The following is a 17,709-nucleotide window of genomic DNA, read 5'->3' as shown; positions in this document are numbered from 1 at the left end:
CCCTCAGCCCAATTAGAAGGAAACAGCAAGAAAGGGGGTGTGTGGATGGATGTGCCTGCTCTCAGTTCCATCTGGATGAGTATGTATCTGACATCTAGGATTAGCTAACTGTAGTTTGCCTCATGATATGCTGATACTGGCTTGTACCATTTTGGGAAAACTGACTATAACATCTCAGATCTACATTCAGTGGCATTATGGTGGTAGCTTTAAAGTAGAAGTATTTAACCAAATAAATTGGTAACTGGTACAGATCAGGGCATTTTTCACTCAGAGAACTGCTTGTTAAATATTTATTAGCACTCCTCTGGTTATACCTAACCGAGGACCCCATCCCATTTGAGAGGAAGAATTCACTCTCACTCACCATTGCCATTTCTGAGCCCCATTCTGAATTCCATTTCTGGCCCCTAATCTTAATCTGATGCTCTGCTACAGTTGAGCAGAGTTTTAATGTAATAAACTTGTTCACAGATAAAGAACCCTAGCTCTGAAAACCAGTACCATGATCTTATTCAGCCTGTGAGACCCTGATGGTTTTGGTGTTACACTCAGCTCTGACTCCACGTTCCAGCAGGAGATACTGACACTCCTGCAAAGTACAGAAAAGCTTTCCCCATCATCCATGGATAGCAGGTGGAGAAAGAGTGAACTGGTAAGTTAAAAAAAAAAACACTGAAAAATATTAAAAAGTAGGAGAAACTATCCCAGTTTTCAAATATGTTATTTTTCTTATTTAGTGCATTAAATATGTAACATGGCCTAAATATAATGGTAAACAATTTATATATATCATCTTATATCACTATTTTTGTGTTTCTGTTGAACACCTGGATCTGAGATATGTGACATCCCCAAGATCACATGTATATAAAATATTAGAACCAAGAATGTTCTTTACTACTATTTTATCATTTTTGCTGCTCAGTCACTCCTATACAAACTACAGAAGGTTATCAGGTCCTTCAGTCCCTAATTTTCACATGAAATCATCGTCTTTGTGCTCATTAACACTGCCTTTCACTGCCATAAATGTCGCAGCTTGAGATTTTTATTACTGCCTTCTGTGTTTGGCATGTAGCCCTTGTGGGAATACTCTTCCACATATCTAATCAGAATTCTCTTCCATACACTATGGTTTTTATGTCTCCTTCTTTAAGAAATAAGTTTTTCATCCTTTTAAGAAAATGTCTTAACTATGATTATCCGGAGCTCTGAATTTAATGTACAAGAACTGACAAGTGCTATATATTTTCCAGTCTTCAAGTGCTTCCCAATACCTTCAGGTGAAATCTCACTATGTTATTTCCAATGGTTCCATTGAATTCACGCCTGCAACATTTACTCTTGTTGGTATCCCAGGACTGGAAGCAGAGCACATCTGGATATCTATCCCTTTCTGCCTGATGTACATCATCATCTTCATAGGAAATGGCATCATTCTACACATCATCCGGATTGACCTTGTGTTGCATCAGCCCATGTACTTTTTTCTGGCCATGCTGGCCCTTGTTGAACTTGGGGTCTGTGTTTCCACCATACCTACAGTGCTAGGCATTTTCCTCTTTGGCATTCACGATATCAGCTTTGGTGGTTGTCTGCTCCAGATGTTTTCCATGCACTCTTTTACCCTTATGGAGTCAGGTGTCCTTCTGGCTATGTCTGTAGACCGCTTTGTGGCCATTTACAGCCCACTGCGGTACACAACCATCCTGACAATTCCCCGCATCACTGGGATGGGTGCCACCATTGCCTTGCGAAGTGTGATGCTCATGTTACCACTGCTCTTTCTCCTGAAGGATCTGCCTTTCTGTGGTCACAACACCCTCACACACTCTTACTGCCTCCACTCAGATCTGATCAAATTGCCCTGTGCAGACACCCGCCCCAATAGCATCCTGGGTCTGTTTGTTGTTATCTCCACATTTGGGTTGGACTCATTGCTCATTGTAGTTTCTTATATGCTGATTCTTCACACAGTACTGGGAATAGCTTCTGGGGCAGGACGGTGGAGGGCACTCAACACATGCGTGTCACATATCTGTGCTGTGCTTGTGTACTATGTTCCCATGATCAGCCTCTCTTTGTTTCACCGCTTTGGACAGCATTTACCTCCACTCCTGCAGACTATCATGGCCAATGCATACCTCTTCTTCCCACCTATGGTCAACCCCATTGTCTACAGCATCAAAACCAAGGAAATTCGCAATAGCATTGTTCGTACACTGTCTAGAAAGAGGAATGAGGTCTAATCAAACAGACAATACCCTAAGAACACAGGAACTTGGATCAGACCTTTTGATTGGATATTAGCATTGCAAATGGGAAGAATTCTATAGTTTCTGTTGCTTATGAATGAGCTATATGCTTCAGTAGGCGGAGAAAAGTAAACTAGCCCCCCCTTCTTCCTTGAGAATAGAGAATGTCATTAGTTTGATATAAGCTTATCAAAAGAGACATGGGACCTGGTTTTTTTCCCTAGTGAGGACACCATTGGTTTATTGAGTCCTTGAATATAAAATTCATTCTTTTCCCCTTGAAAATAAGTAGAATGGTTCCTGGGAGGCTTTTGTTTCCAGATATGCAAAATTTAGTGATATATATTTGTGAGTGAAAAGAATCAGGACACAAAGAATATGTATTGTATTTTTATCTTTATATGAAGTTGAAGAACAAATATAACTAATTTAGTGTCAAAAACAACAGAACAGTGTAGAGGTGGAAGAATGACTGGGGAAACTCATGAGGAATTTTTTGGTCTGATAAAAATACTCTGTGGTATGTTAAATGCAACTTACAGGATTGTATCCATTTGTCAAAATGGTATTGCTAAAATTTATGCATTTCAATATACTCAATTTTAACTCTAAACTCATAATGATAATTAAAACACTAATAATAACAATAGAAATAATCATTGGGTTACAGATGGGTGGAAGTATAGAAGATCCAAGAATGGCATAATGTTGATAGTTGTTGAAGCTGGATGATGGATAGATAGAAGTTCATTTTAATAATCAGCTTACTTAGTACATGTTTGAAATTTTTTTAAATAAAAAATAAAGACAAGATACTATTGGTGATAATATTACATCTTTATTGAATGTGTGCCATGAAACATTACTAACTTTCAGTTGGTCAGAATGATTTGGTTGAAAAATGATTTGACTTTAGGACACCATTTTATTTTTAATTGAGCTAAGGTTAGAAAAAATAAATAGCAATCTGAAAAGAATGGTTTTAGGATGAAATGACTAAAAAAACAAGCCCATGCTTCTGTAATGTCTTGGGTAACACAAATCACTAAGTAGTAGATACCTTCTGGTCACAGAAAGGTAGCAAGGAAAGAAAAACTTGAGGTTACTCTTCTAGACAGGGCTTGCAAGGTTCATTTTGTTGTTGTTGTTGTTATCCCAAATTATTTTGACTTTCCACAAATAGCCATGAATATCATCATAAACCAAAGAATTTTGAATGATTTTTAGTCAACAAAGTAATTAAGGGAGGTTCCTGTTTTGGAATAAATGATAACTATATAAGGTGATGGGTGGCATAATTTCTCTCTTTTCTACTTTTATCTAATTCATTCAAATTATTGCATTTTCTACTTTTATATATCTATCTTTGAAAGTGCTCAATTGAGTGGAATCATTAAAATGAGTTTAGATATTTTTTAATAGCCTTGTCTTTAATTTAAAAAAACATATATATTTTTATTGATTTTTAGAAAAAGAGGAATGGAGAGATGGATAGAGAGAGAGAGAAACATCAGTGTGAAAGATCTGTTGCCTCCAATATGTGCCCTGAAACCTGGGTATATGCTCTGACCAAGAATTGAACCAGTGACCTTTTGATACATGGGACGATACTCAACTGAGACATATCAGCCAAGGCCTAGTCTTTTAATTTTTTAAGGTAGTTCAAAAGCCTTTTGATAACAATAAATATTGGTAATTTCCAAGACAATTCTGTAAATTAGATAGTATTTATCTCATTACACAAATGAAAAAAATTTAAAAAGTTATATACATTTATCAAAATCACACACACACAAAAATAAATAAATAAAGATAAATAAAATGTCCCTAGCCAGTGTGGGTCAGTGGTTAGGGCATTGGTTCATTCATAGAAGGGCCGTGGGTTCTATTCCAGGTCAAGGGCAAGTACTTGGGTTACAGGTTTGATCCCCCACCCTTGAGGCACATGCTGAAGCCAATTGATGTGTTCTCTTACATCAATCTCTCCCTTTCCCTTTCCCTCCCTTACACTCTCTCTAAAAATCAATGGAAAAAATATCTTTAGATGAGGATTAACAAAACAAATGAACAGAAATTAAATAAAATGATGCATGTAAAACAATTAGCATACTTCCTGGTAGAATTTGCTCAATAAGCACCTAGATTTTATTAAAGTCATACTTTTCTATCAAATCTGATGAATAAGTTAACCCCACAGCCAATTTTCATAATGCCTGATAGTAATAGCTCTATATCTTAACTTGAAGTTCAAAAACATCCTATCTAATAATAGAGAAACATGGTAATTAGCAGTACCTCTGCTACCCTTCCTATTGGCTAATCAGGGCGATATGCAAATTAACTGCCAGCCAAGGTGGCGGCCGGCAGCCAGGCAGCTTGAAGAAAACAGGAGGCTTGCTTACTTCAGTGACGGAGGAAGCCAATGTTCCCTGCCTGCCGCTGCCAGCCTCTGAGCTTGCAGTTTTAGAAACATTGTTACAAATATAGAAGCTAAACAAAACCCCAGAAACCTGCTTTCAGCCAGCCGGGCTTCAGCCAGCAGTATCACAACATTGTTTCAATTATAGAACAAACACAGATCCCTGCTTTCAGCCAGCCGGGATCTCAGAGCTGGTGTGAGCAGGACCGCAACAGTGTTACAATTATAGAACCCAAACAAACCAAATACCTGTTTTCAGCAGCCGAGGCCTCAGAGCTGGAGCCAACCCTCAGAGCTAAAGCTGGCCCAGAATAAAAAAAAGAAAAAAGAAAAAAAGGATAGGTTGGGAACTTCAGTCACCCGCCAACCTGAAAACGGCTCTCAGCCCCTCCCCCAGACTGGCCAGGCACCCCACTGAAGGGGGTGTGACCAGCTTCAAACAGCCATCATCCCCTCATCCAGGCTGGCCAGGCACCTCAGTGGTGACCCCCACCCTGATCCAGGACACCCTTCAGGGAAAACCAGCCGGCCCCCACCTGTGCACTAGGCCTCTATCCTATATAGTAAAAGGGTAATATGCCTCCCAGCACCAGGATCATCAGAGCAGTGAGGCCTCCCAGCACCGGTTCAGTGGAGCTGCGAGGCCTCCCGGCACCGGGATCAGCATGACAGGGGGCAGCGCCCAAACCCCCTGATCGCCCTGTGGCTCTGTGTGTGACAAGGGCGGGGCCACAACCTCCCTATCCCCCTGCTCTGTTAGTGACAGGGGAAGGCACCCCAACCCCCGATCAGCCCTGCTCTGTGCCTGATAGGGGGGAGCTCCCCAACCCCCTGATCGCCCTGCGGCTCTGTGTGTGACAGGGTGTGGCGAACCAACCCCCCCACCCCCCACGGGCCCTGCTCTGCGTGTGATGGGGTAGAGCCATAACCTTCCCATCAGCCCTGCCCTGAGTGTGACAGTGGCAGCGCCCCAACCCCCTGATCAGCCCTGCTCTGTGGGTGATAGAGGGCGGCGCCCCAACCCCCTGATCCGCCCTGCTCTGTGCATGACAGGGGGGAGCTCCCCAACCCCCTGATGGGTCCTGCTCTGTGCGTGACAGGGTACGGAGCTCCAACCACCCTGATGGGCCCTGCTCTGTGCATGACAAGGGGTGGTGCCCCAACTCCCCAATCGGCCCTGCTCTGAGGGATTGGGCCTGCCCTCTGCCACATGGGAGCGAGCCTATGCCAGCAGGTCGTTATCTCCCGAGGGGTCCCAGACTGCGAGAGGGCACAGGCCTGGCTGAGGGACAAATTTTTGTGCACCAGGCCTCTAGTCATAAATAAATTACTAAAGTAGAATTCAGGTAGAAGAACATCCCTATATCTAAGAAGACTTTAGGTTTGTTTTTTGGGTGGTTTTTTTTTTTTTGGTAAATGGGGATGGCAGAAAAATAACAGCTTATAAAAAGAAAACTTTTTATGTTAATTTCTCTGCATTTAGCCTATGGGGAATAAGAAAAGAGGAGCGCAAGGAGATGACTGAAAGTTGTAGAAATGATTTCATAGATATTAGATTTGGATGTACCCAAAGGGCTTAATTAATGTTTGGGCCCAGCCCGTTTGGCCCAGTGAATAGAGCATTGGCCTGCCCACTAAAGGGTCCCAGGTTTGATTCTGGTCAATTGCACATGCCCAGGTTGCAGGCTCGATCCTCAGTAGGGAGCATGCAGGAGGCAGCCAATCAATGATTCTCTCATCATTGATGTTTCTATCTTTCTCTTCCTCTTCCTTTCTCTCTGAAGTCGATAAAAATATATTTTAAAAAATACATTTGGTCCCTCATGGTTTTAGCTAGTGGTTAGAAAACCCCTCATTCATGTTTATAACTCCTCTTCACATTCATGATGGAACATTAAAATTGATGGCTAGCAGTTTTTTCCTCAATTTGAGTTCAATAAATTTATGCTGTGCCCCTGAAAATGCAAACCTTGCTGTGAGTTTTATTGGAGGAAGAATACAGCAACCTGATCTCAGACAGACTTTCAGAATGAGAAGACTGTCTGTATTGCCAAGACAGAAGAAAAGCATGAAAGGCTATCTCAGAGATGTCCATGTATTGGCAGATAACCCCAGCCAATGAATTAGGGTTCATGACATTGATTTGGTGCTGTTGCAGGGGTGCAGATAGAAAGAGGAAACATTGAAGAGCACAACCACAAGAGACTGAGACCAGAATCTGGGGACAAGAAAAGAGTTGATGTGTGATATGTGATAAAGGATGAGTGATAGTGATATCAGGAATTGACAATATTCTTCAGGCATCTAGTAACAGTAGAACTGGCTCCCAACAATTGGCCAGTAAGTCTTACGTTTTCCATGTTTATCCCCATAATTCTTCATTACCAGCTTTTCTAATAATAACCCCTCTATCCCACCAGTCCTGAACTCACTTATGTACTCTCCCACCTGTCAACCCAGTCTCATTACTCTGGAATAAGTCAGATGTGTGATTGTTCTTGAAGGATTTTTATTCCAATTATGATTATATTTGAGGCAGGAAAACTTTATCCCTAATAGAAAAAGCCATTGATCTATGGATTGGGGTGTCATAGAAGAGCAAACCTGTGGAAATTAAAGTATTGAGTTGACTTACTATCTATCCTAACTATGTCAGCCAATAGAGACTTCCCATCATAGAAGCATGCCTACTGACTTGTTTCCTTCACTTAAGGTTTCCAATTCTTTCCTTAAAAAGCATGATATAAAGCTGACGGTTTTTTCAGGCAAGGAATGGATCCCTGAGCTATGCACTCCCCAACTTTATGTTCCATTTCTTAGTCACACAGTGAGAGCAAGTTGAATCCCAATCTCTGGCTCTGTGAGAAGATGTTTTGACACTGCCATCTCCTGGTGAGAATAGATATATCAGGTCTCTAGGGAATTAAGAACATTGTCCTAAGAAATGATGTTTACTCTTCTGGCCCTAAACCTCCTTCTTTGCCTAGGGAGTAAGAAAATATCTCTTAGGATATTTAAGAGGCTGATGAAGTTTGGTCATTGGGGAAAAATTATGTTACAAAACACGAATCTTCTATAGCTGGGACCAGCAAAGAATGACCTTCTCTTATAGGGGTCACTTCCCAGTTATTCCTGAACAATGAGTAAGTGGATAGCTAAAAATGTATACTAGATCAAGTGGACATAAGAATATATATCTTAAAGTGCAAGCATAAGTGAATCCAATAGTATAAATTTATTTTATAAAAGTAAAGAGTACAAATTTATTTTTGATAGAGTCCAACTTGGAACTTTTAGGAAATACAATTCAATACATTGAAGAATCTGCTTTTGAAAATTGACAGGTAAAAGAAAATTAGAAGCATGTTATTGGACAAGTTAGGTAGACCTGAATACATTATATTTGAAAAGGATAGGATAATAAATGACTTGAATCTTTGTAGTATCTTATCTGAAGCTACATAATTCAAAAAGGGGGTGGTGGTTACAGGCAACATGTTCGCCTAATATAAGGAGGTTTTTCTAAGAGAGAGAGCTGTACAATAATTAGGCAGACAGGTGTGGGAAAGCATCAACCTACATACAGTCAGCAGCCAGGAAGCTATGCTAAATAATTGTGTTTTGAGAGGGTGATTTGGTAGAATATATTCTCCTTAACATTTCAAATTTGAAATTTATGAGTTGGGTTGTTGGGGGCCAGTGAAGAACTCAGAATAATATTTGGATGTTGACTTGGATTTATGGACAAATGTTTTGAAACATTTAGGGTAAAAACACAGAAAAGGGATAGATCATTTGATTTAGATGTAGACAACTAAACACTTAGAAAGGTCACTGCTCTCACTTTAACAAATACATTCATAGATGCATACTCTTGTCAGCCCTAAAACTGAACTGTAGTTTCCTACTTATATTCAGTTACTGGAAAGTGTGAGCTGTTCACAGCAACAAACTTTGTGTTGCAATGAAAATTTTGGAGTCTTTCTGTCTCTGCTGCCTCCCCAGTCACTTCCACCTGAATGTACTTATGTGTTTGTCATTATTCTCCTTGAAATATCTTGGACAATTCTCAAAGAGACCCACTCATATTTGTCTTGTTTCAGGTTTCACAGAAGATTTAAAAGTTGGGCTTTCTGATTCTCTTCAACAGAAAGCAACTCTGATTTCTATATAAGGATTATGTCTGTCAACACTTTCTACATATAGGGACCTAGGCTTCCAATCTCATTCATTAATCTTATGTCTAAACACTTCAGCATCTTCTTCATTGCTCTTTTGGTGAAACAATAAAAGTCTCTCTTCTCTTACCAGGTACTCTTTAATCCTTTTAATCTTATTAACTAATATTTTAGCTTTCCTCACTTTATTGTGTGGAAAACAGACTATGTGAGGAGCTGTGGGTGCTTATCTAAGAGAAATTTATATATAAGATTTGTTTCCTGAATTAGAATTGCCATGGTAATAAACAAAATTATGCAGCTGCCAAAGTCTATCTTGATGGAGTCTGGGCCCCGCATAAACGTCATATTTACAAATTCCTTGATGGGAAGGAAGTTCAAGGTAAGGAGAGGTAGTTTTATTGGTGGAATTACAATGCTTTCTAGAGCCTTCAATCAATAATTTATCAAAGAAATGTTGGTAGCTCTATAGAAATACCCAACTCTGCTAGTCTAAAGTGATGGTAAAAAGAGAGGATGTGAGGAGGAGAGAAAAGAGGGGTTCAAGGTATAGTGGATTTCGGTGTTTCTCTGTCTAAAGTATCATTCCAATGTTTGTTTATATATTTTTCTTTTTTCCTGATTTCCATGAACAGGTTAGAAGAAGAAAGAGAAGATGGAATGGGGGAGGAAGAACACCACAAGCAGCCTGATCACGTTGGCCCCATCATAGGCATAGGTGTCCAAATACTCAGTCTTTGCAATGTGGGTATCACTGAGTGGGCAGATGATTTTGCTAATGTATATAATGGTAAAACTTTCTGTTGGGCCAGTGTCCATTGTCTCATTCATTTAAAAAATGCTAAATAAACTGCTGAGGTTGATTCTCCTATTTCTGTCATTCAATATTTGTGTGACTGGTTGAGAATAGGTCATAGACCAGGACAGAGAATCACAGTTTGCCAAATTTGGCTCTTTTGCAAGGAAGGACCCTGACCTGCCATGCCCATTCCAAATGGCACCATGTTCATGTCCTCTGTGCTGACCTTTATTGGGATCCTTGGCTTGGAAACTATACAGTGCTGGATTGGGATTCCATTCTGTGTTATGTACCTCATTGATTTGATAGGAAATTCTCTACTTTTGCTCTTCCTCAAATCTGAACCCAGTCTCCATGAGCCTATATATGTCTTCTTGGCCATGTTAGAAGCCACAGACATTGCACTTAGCACCAGCATTGTCCCCAAGATACTTGGTATTTTTTGGTTCCACTTGCCAGATATGAATTTTGATGCTTGCCTTTTCCAGATGTGGCTCATCCACACATTTCAGGGTATTGAATCAGGAGTCCCGTTGGCCATGGCTCTGGACCACTATATAGCAATCTGTTATCCTTTGAGGCATGCTACCCTATTCACTCAACATCTAGTCTGGTCTAATTAGCATATTATGCTTTTATTATTATAGACTAGAGGCCCAGTGCACGAAATTTGTGCAGGGGGTGGAGGGGTCCCTCAGCCCAACATGCACCCTCTCTAATCCGGTAGCCCTCAGGGGATGTCCTACTGGTAGCTTAGGCCCGTTCCCCACAGGGAGCGGGCCTAAGCTGCAGTCTGGCCTCCCTCTGCAGGAGGCAACCACGCTGATCAGGGGAAAGTGCTGCCCTCATCACCCCACTGATGCTGCCACTACCGGCCATCACAGCCACCAAGGTGTTTTCATCAACATGGACTCCAGTCCCTTCACAACGAAAAAATGACAATTGCCGGAGACCAATTCCAGCATGACAGCAGGGCTGCATCTAGGAATGGCTAAAGGCATTTCCCCAAACCTGAATAGGATACAATAAATTGATTTCTTGGCTGCCAGACAGCTAAAAGGCATCTTAATCTACATATTATTGTCTCCTACTGACCAAACACCTGAACAGCGGTAGGCTAATTCTTCCATTCTGACAATGTTTCTGTATACCCTTTGAAGTGTATATCTCTCTCTTGCCTCAGGACAAGTTATGTTAATAAAAAACATAGGGTCAATGAGAGAACCTAAGACCTTAGACTTAAAACCTTAGAACTCAGCTCCTTTAGCTAAGCTCCTCTGACTCCCAAAGTGCCTTTCAAAATTATATTTTGTCTCCAGACTCTCTATTAGTCTCTGGATTCATATTTAACATCTACTCACAGGCTTCTCCTGGTTCCTGAACCCTTCCTGATGCTGGGACAAGAGCACCAACAATAGATAAACTTTCTTTAGGCATTTTCAAGATGTCTCTTTATAGGATATGACATTTCTTTCTTTCTCTCTTTCTTTTTTTTAACCTCATCTGAGGATATTATTCCACTGATTTTTAGAGAGCATGGAAGAGAGAGGGAAAGACAGAGAGAAACATCAATGTGAGAGGGACACTTCAATTGGTTGCCTCCTGCATGAGCCCTACCTGGGCCCCAGCTAGGGAGGATCCTGAAACCTAGTTTCATTCCCTTAACCAGAATTGAACCCGGACCCTGCGGTCAGCAGGCCGAGGCTCTATCCACTGAGCAAAACTGGCTAGTGCAGTATATGACATTTCTTAGCCCCTCCAGCAGTGGACCTTCATTTTTTCCTCCAGGTAGGAGGTGGAAAAACCCTAGATCACCTTCTTGGATTCTTATTATGCAAGTTAACAAGAACACTGAGAGTGGCATACCAGAGGCTTAGCCAATGAGCCGTCAGAAAAGGTGTTTCCTCTGCAGCTCACACACAGAGGCAGGAATGCCGGTGCACCCCAGCTGGTAGTCCCTGTTCTCTACAGGCCTGCTTGCCACCCTGGCGACTGGCAGGCAGGCCCTGTTCTCTGTGGGCAGGCCGTGCTCTCTGCTATCCGTGGGCCTCTCTGCTCGCGGCCCTGCTGCGGCTGGCAGGCAGGCCCTGCTCTCTGCTCTCTCGGGCCTGCGCCATCTGTGGCTTGTCTCACCATTCATGCAGTCCCCTCCTGCCCACCTGTATGCGTAGCCTCCTCCTGAGTGGTCATGACCTTACAGCGTCCCAGCTAATTTGCAAATTCCCTCTTTACATATATATAGATTGTACCAGCTAATTTGCATATTCCCTCTTTACATATATATAGATTGTACGCCTGAAACCTACATCATTTCATGACCGATGTCACCCTAATATAGTCAATAAAATAAGAGAAAATCATCATTCCCCCATATGATAGTCAAATAGGTGACAGCTAAATATAATTAAACAATGAAAATGGACTCAGGGGGAAAAGGCAAATTATATGTATAGGTTAGTAATGTCCTGATTATGGCTCTATTCTTAGCTTTGGGATTTCACTTTCTACTGCTCCTCAGAGAAGGTTATGTTTCAATGTATTCCACTGTCATTGTACTAAAGATTTGTTGAAGTGGTAGAGGATTTGTGTTACTTTCCTCCCCTCTTTCCCTATATCCCCTTCCTTGGATGCAGTGGTTCCAATCTAGTTCTTTGATGCCCTATCCTCTATTGACTATATTCCCCAGAATGAGATTAGAAAGTAATGGAGTGGGCTGAAATGTTTGACTGTTAGTAGAGATAAGGTCTCAGTAGTATACTCTAGCTAAGACTTTTCCCCTTGGAGAGAAAGCTTTTTTTTATACAGAGGGTTTGTGAAGAGTTTCACATTGACTTATCTTCCAACAGGGGATATTTCTTTGATCCTAGCTGTGAATCTGTTGGTGTTTTTAGAAGTAAAGTCTACGTAATATGTGGGACACCTCTGAATGAAGACAATAGAGTTTCTCATGCTCATGATAATCTAAATGCAGCCCCCAGCAACTTGTCAGATTTCATAGTGAAGTGTGTTGACTGTTGTAACTTTAAGTGATCTCTGCTCCAAGCAGCTGGATACTGTGAGCTGTACCTCCTTGGGTGCGCTTCTCTCTCTATGTTTGAGGTGGATGATTTGCCCTGTGACCTCATTTCTAAGAAGGTTTTAAGAAAAGTCATTGATATTCAGTTTGCCTAGCTTTTCCGTGTCAGGACAGGAGTGACAATTCTGAGCTTATTACATTTCAGAGCTAAAATAGAAGTCATCAAACTTTTTTTATTGCTTTTTTACAGAGAGAAAGGGAGAGGGATAGAGAGTCAGAAACATCGATGAGAGAGAAACATTGATCAGCCACCTCCTGCACACTCCCTACTGGGGATGTGCCCTCAACCAAGGCACATGCCCCCGACCGGAATTGAACTCAGGACCCTTCAGTCCACAGGCCGACGCTCCATCCTGAGCCAAATCAGCCAGGGCCAAACTTTTTAAGTTTACAATGTCATTATAGTTTTCCAGGGGGGACATTGTTACTGCTTTGTGCTTCATCCTAGCCCAGACGTCTTTCCCCTTCAATCTTATTTCTCCTAAGTGACCCATCAACCTTCCAGAGGGATCTCCTGAACATAGGAAAAGCCTATTACAAAGCAACCATAACTACCAACTTAACCACAGAGTCCTCACTGCCGATGGCTACACGGTCGTATTTTTAACCTTTCCAAGATATGCATATTGGTCTAGATAGATGCTTCAGTATAAATTATAATTTGATATTTTTCAAAGAATAATGGTTATTTTAAATCATTATCTACAATATATCAAGGATTGTGAGATAGAATTCAAGATAAAACATCTGAAAGTAAAATGGAAAAGGAAGATTTACAAATATGTAAATGATGTCACACATTAATAAGAGAAAGGATGAGTCTTTCAGGAGTGAGATTTGGAGAGGAAGAACCAAATAAAATTCTAATATTTATGTAACTCATAACCAGAAAAAATTAAAAATAAATCATATTCTAAGATGGCAGCCAAAATAAATGAAGGGTAGGTAATGACTATGAATAAATTATTGCTGGTGGGTCAGAAGCCTTTAGAGCCTTTAGAGCAAGATAAAATCTGTGAAATTCTTGAGGGACTGTGAAAATCATAGAGAAACATCAGATCTCTCCTTGCATTCCACTGAGAGTTTACTGAGATTAAGTGCCTTCCTTTGGGTATTCACAGTGTAATGAAAGCGATGACATGCAAGTGAAAACAGGAAGAGCACATGCTAAAATCTTTAATGAAGACTTCGTCACTGCTTGACTGGAGTGGTAGAAATAGAGAAGGCGAGGATAGTTCTGAGATTTCCTAATGGCTGGATGTTATCTGTTTTTGCCAACAAATAAGATACATTTGGATAAAAGAGAATGGGAGAGTTTACTTTGGGGCATTTCAATACCTTCATATAAAATATATAATGTATTCAAAAGAGACTGCAGAGAAAAGACAACTGTATTCTGATACAGTTCTCTACTCTGAAGTGGCAGGTTCCAGGCAAGAGAAAATGCTGACTGACTCAGAAACAGACAAAATAGCAAAGCTCAGGGTGTCAGAAGAAGGCACTTATATGGTTCAGAAGCAGATGGAATGGTATTGCCAATAGAAAATTAGAGAGGTCTGGGCAGGTATTTGGGGTACCTGGCAGACTGCTGAAGATAATATAAAGAATAACCTTATTGAAACAAATGCATTTCTTCAAAATTTCTTTCAAAATAAGCCTGGGAGAAGACAGAGAAGATTTTTTGAGATGAGAGGGGTAACTGTACAAGCAGACCACGATTTGGGGGTAGTTCTCTGTAATTTCCTCTGTGTGCCACATTCTATGGCTCTGACTGGAAGCTTCCATTGTTAAGGTCACTATACTGCTTTTCTTGTGGAACAGATGGCATGTTATGATCTTGTAAGTGCTTCTTTTCATTTGGTGTGGATGACATGTAACTATCCTGTAAGTTAGTTTATGAAAAACTAAAAGATGATTTTAAAATAATTACATATATTTACCAAGAATGATTATGCTTGTTTGTAATCTTAGGTGGGTTAGCCTTTTGTATGTTTGATTCTCCCAGAAGCAAATATAAGAATGGAACTTGGCCAACCAAATTTCCAAGTGGAAAACAATCATTTGAGAATTTGCAATTAGCAAGAGTTTGATAAATACTTAAAACCTCTTCATACTCTGAATGTTCACTATTTGCATGTTTTGTCCTAAATTCTTATCTTTGTCTTGGGTTATAGACTTCATCCCCTTATGCAGTAATTTTCACAAAACTAAGTTTCTTTATTGTTTCTACAGTTTAAGCTCTGAATTTTTATAAATTAAATAAAAAATCTTTAACTTTTAACAAGGAATAATAGACCATTCCATCCCCCAACACACAACAAACAGACACACACACACACACACACACACACACACACATACACACACATTATTTTCATTTACTCCTCTACACAAGGAATCATTGCATTAGTAGTATTTACCAATATATCTTGAGTTTTTGCATCAGTGGTTTCAGGACCATAAATAGAGACCCTGGGAGCAATTATAGGTTTAAAATCATGTTAAGAAGAGTGAAGTACATATGCCAAAATAATGATACTAGGAAGAACCTGGATGCTAGGAAGAACGATAGGGGTCAGTTACCAAAACAAAAGGACAAGGTCAGAGCAAGAGTCACAAGATACTACTCCTGCTGCCAAGACCTATAGGGCTGAATTGCACTTGCTTTGTCCTTCACTATTATTAGTCAGGAAAGATGCTAGAAACAGAGGAGGGAATGATGCCTGCAGCTGGGAGTCAGGGCTTTGCAGAAAATAGTCTGGGCTTATTAACAACTATTGTTCTTATTTGCAGCAACTTTAAATCATTTGACAGCATGAAGAAATAATATATTCAATTTTTTCTGTTTATATGATTGTGTTATGCTGTATATCTTCAGGTATTCTTAAGGAATTCATTGAAAATGGGGACAAATTTGTCTTTGATCAATGATAAAGCATTGATTGGCTTTAATTTTTATAAGTTTGTTCTATATTTTAGGGTTGGAAGATCTTATTCTAAATTCGTGATTATTTTGCTATGCTAACTATGAATGAGTCTTAATATATTTGAAACACCTGTAACTTATTGTGTGTGTGTTTATGTATCCACATTTGATATTTCTTTGAAAAGACAACTTGTTTTTTACTCTAACACTGTTTATCTCACATAATCCATGTTGGCTTTGACATAATAATGAGGCTATTATATTACTAACTTATCATCTAATAGGAAATAATAACTACAGTGTAGAATTGAATACAATTCCAAAACGTAGGGGAAAATATGTGAAAGATGTGAACTCAGTCTTCTCATTTGCCGGTGAAGGTGCTGAAACTTAGAATGGCAAAGTGGTATACCTGATTACTGACAGAGGTTTAGGAGGAGTCCTACCTCCAGGTAGGCTATTAAATCATGAGTCTGGATTTTCTACTTGCTGAGCCATTGAAGAATCACTCTGTTACACTGCTTTCTTCCACTGCAGAACTAACTGGCTCCTGTGTACATGAGCATGCAACTTACTGAGTTTTAACATGGCAGACAATTCTACATATCACTACATCTCTTCTTTCTTCCTGATTGGTATTCCTGGTTTGCAAGACTTTCACTGCTGGATTGGCATCCCTGTCTGCCTCCTGCTTGTCCTGGCTCTGCTGGGGAACAGCATAATCATTGTCACCATCAAACTAGAGCCTAGCCTCCATCAGCCTATGTATTTCTTCCTTTGCATGCTGGCAATGAATGACATGGCTCTTGCCTTTTCCGTAGCTCCCAAGATGCTTGGTATCTTCTGGTTGGAAGCTCATGGGATTGACTTTAATATGTGCCTAGCACAAATGTATTTAATTCACACATTTTGCATAATTGAGTCAGCCCTCCTAGTTGCCATGGCCTTTGATCGGTATGTAGCTATTTGCATCCCACTGCGTTATACAACCATCCTGACAACAACCACGGTCATTAAAATGGGTCTGGGTAGCATGACCCGAGCTACCCTTATGGTTTTGCCCTGTCCTCTTCTCATTAAGAGGCTACCATATTATATCAAAAAGGTCATCAATCATACCTATTGTGAGCACATGGCTGTGGTGAAGTTGGCCAGTGCCAATACTCTCATTAACAGAGCATATGGCATCTCAGTGGCCCTTTCAGTGATGGTATTGGACCTAGGGCTCATAGCCACATCCTATATCAAAATCCTCCAGGCTGTCTTTCAGCTCTCTTCCCAGAATGCCCGCTCTAAAGCACTGGGCACCTGTGCTGCCCATGTCTGCACTATACTTGTCTCCTACACACCTGCACTATTTAGCTTCCTAACTCACCGCATTGGCAAGAAGGTACCTCCAAGTGTCCACATAATTTTTGCAAGTTTGTACCTTCTGGTACCCCCTACAGTCAATCCCTTGGTATATGGTGTCAAGACCAAGCAGATTCGTGACCGAGTGATGGGTCTTTTCGTCCCAAACCAGAAAATTTCTGAAAACTGAAATATATATGTATACAAACTCATGTTGGTAGACTCTGTCTCATGAAGTCCTAGTGCATTAACAATACCTGCAACCTTGTCTCCAACATGCTATTTCTCCACTCAGCTGTGTCTTTCATCAGAGATATTTGATGCTGCGCATTTATGTTTTCTTTCTTTTAGAAATAAAGGACTGCCTCTTTAAAGGAAGCTTTCAATGACTGTTAGCAACAATTGTTATTTATTATTGATATTATTTCATATTCTATATTTATTGATAACATTTTAATATCCTGAAATGTGGAATGACCAGGTTAATTATTGTCACAATTTAAAGTTTCTCAATACCCTGGACAATACATTTTATACAAGCAGGTATGTTTTTTCATTGTTATTTGTCCCATGCTCTGTTTAAAAGTTCTCATGTAAAAATGATTATTCTCAAGTTTCTTTTGGTTTATTATGGTAATAATGACTTAATTTTCAAGAAATGATCACTGTGCGTTTACCTGTTTACTGAGCACTTTACACATAT

The 17,709-nt window shown here is 40.2% G+C and overlaps 2 protein-coding genes across 2 annotated transcripts; both read left to right on the top strand.

Annotated features, from left to right (window-relative positions):
- Window positions 1-625: 625 nt before the first annotated feature.
- On the top strand, window positions 626-2,252 carry LOC132241671 (olfactory receptor 51G2-like). The gene is made up of 2 exons (XM_059710612.1): window positions 626-655; window positions 1,260-2,252. The coding sequence occupies exons 1-2, from the start codon at window positions 626-628 to the stop codon at window positions 2,250-2,252; spliced, it is 1,023 nt and encodes a 340-aa protein (XP_059566595.1).
- A 13,990-nt stretch (window positions 2,253-16,242) lies between these two features.
- LOC132242138 (olfactory receptor 52P1-like) lies at window positions 16,243-17,196 on the top strand. Its single transcript, XM_059711055.1, has one exon. It carries the CDS (start codon window positions 16,243-16,245, stop codon window positions 17,194-17,196), a length of 954 nt encoding a protein of 317 aa, XP_059567038.1.
- Window positions 17,197-17,709: the final 513 nt, after the last annotated feature.

The sequence above is a fragment of the Myotis daubentonii genome, chromosome 9 (assembly GCF_963259705.1).
Source record: "Myotis daubentonii chromosome 9, mMyoDau2.1, whole genome shotgun sequence".
Lineage (NCBI taxonomy): Eukaryota > Metazoa > Chordata > Mammalia > Chiroptera > Vespertilionidae > Myotis > Myotis daubentonii.
Note: the sequence above shows the minus strand (reverse complement) of the source record. Positions and strands in the feature narration are given on the sequence as shown.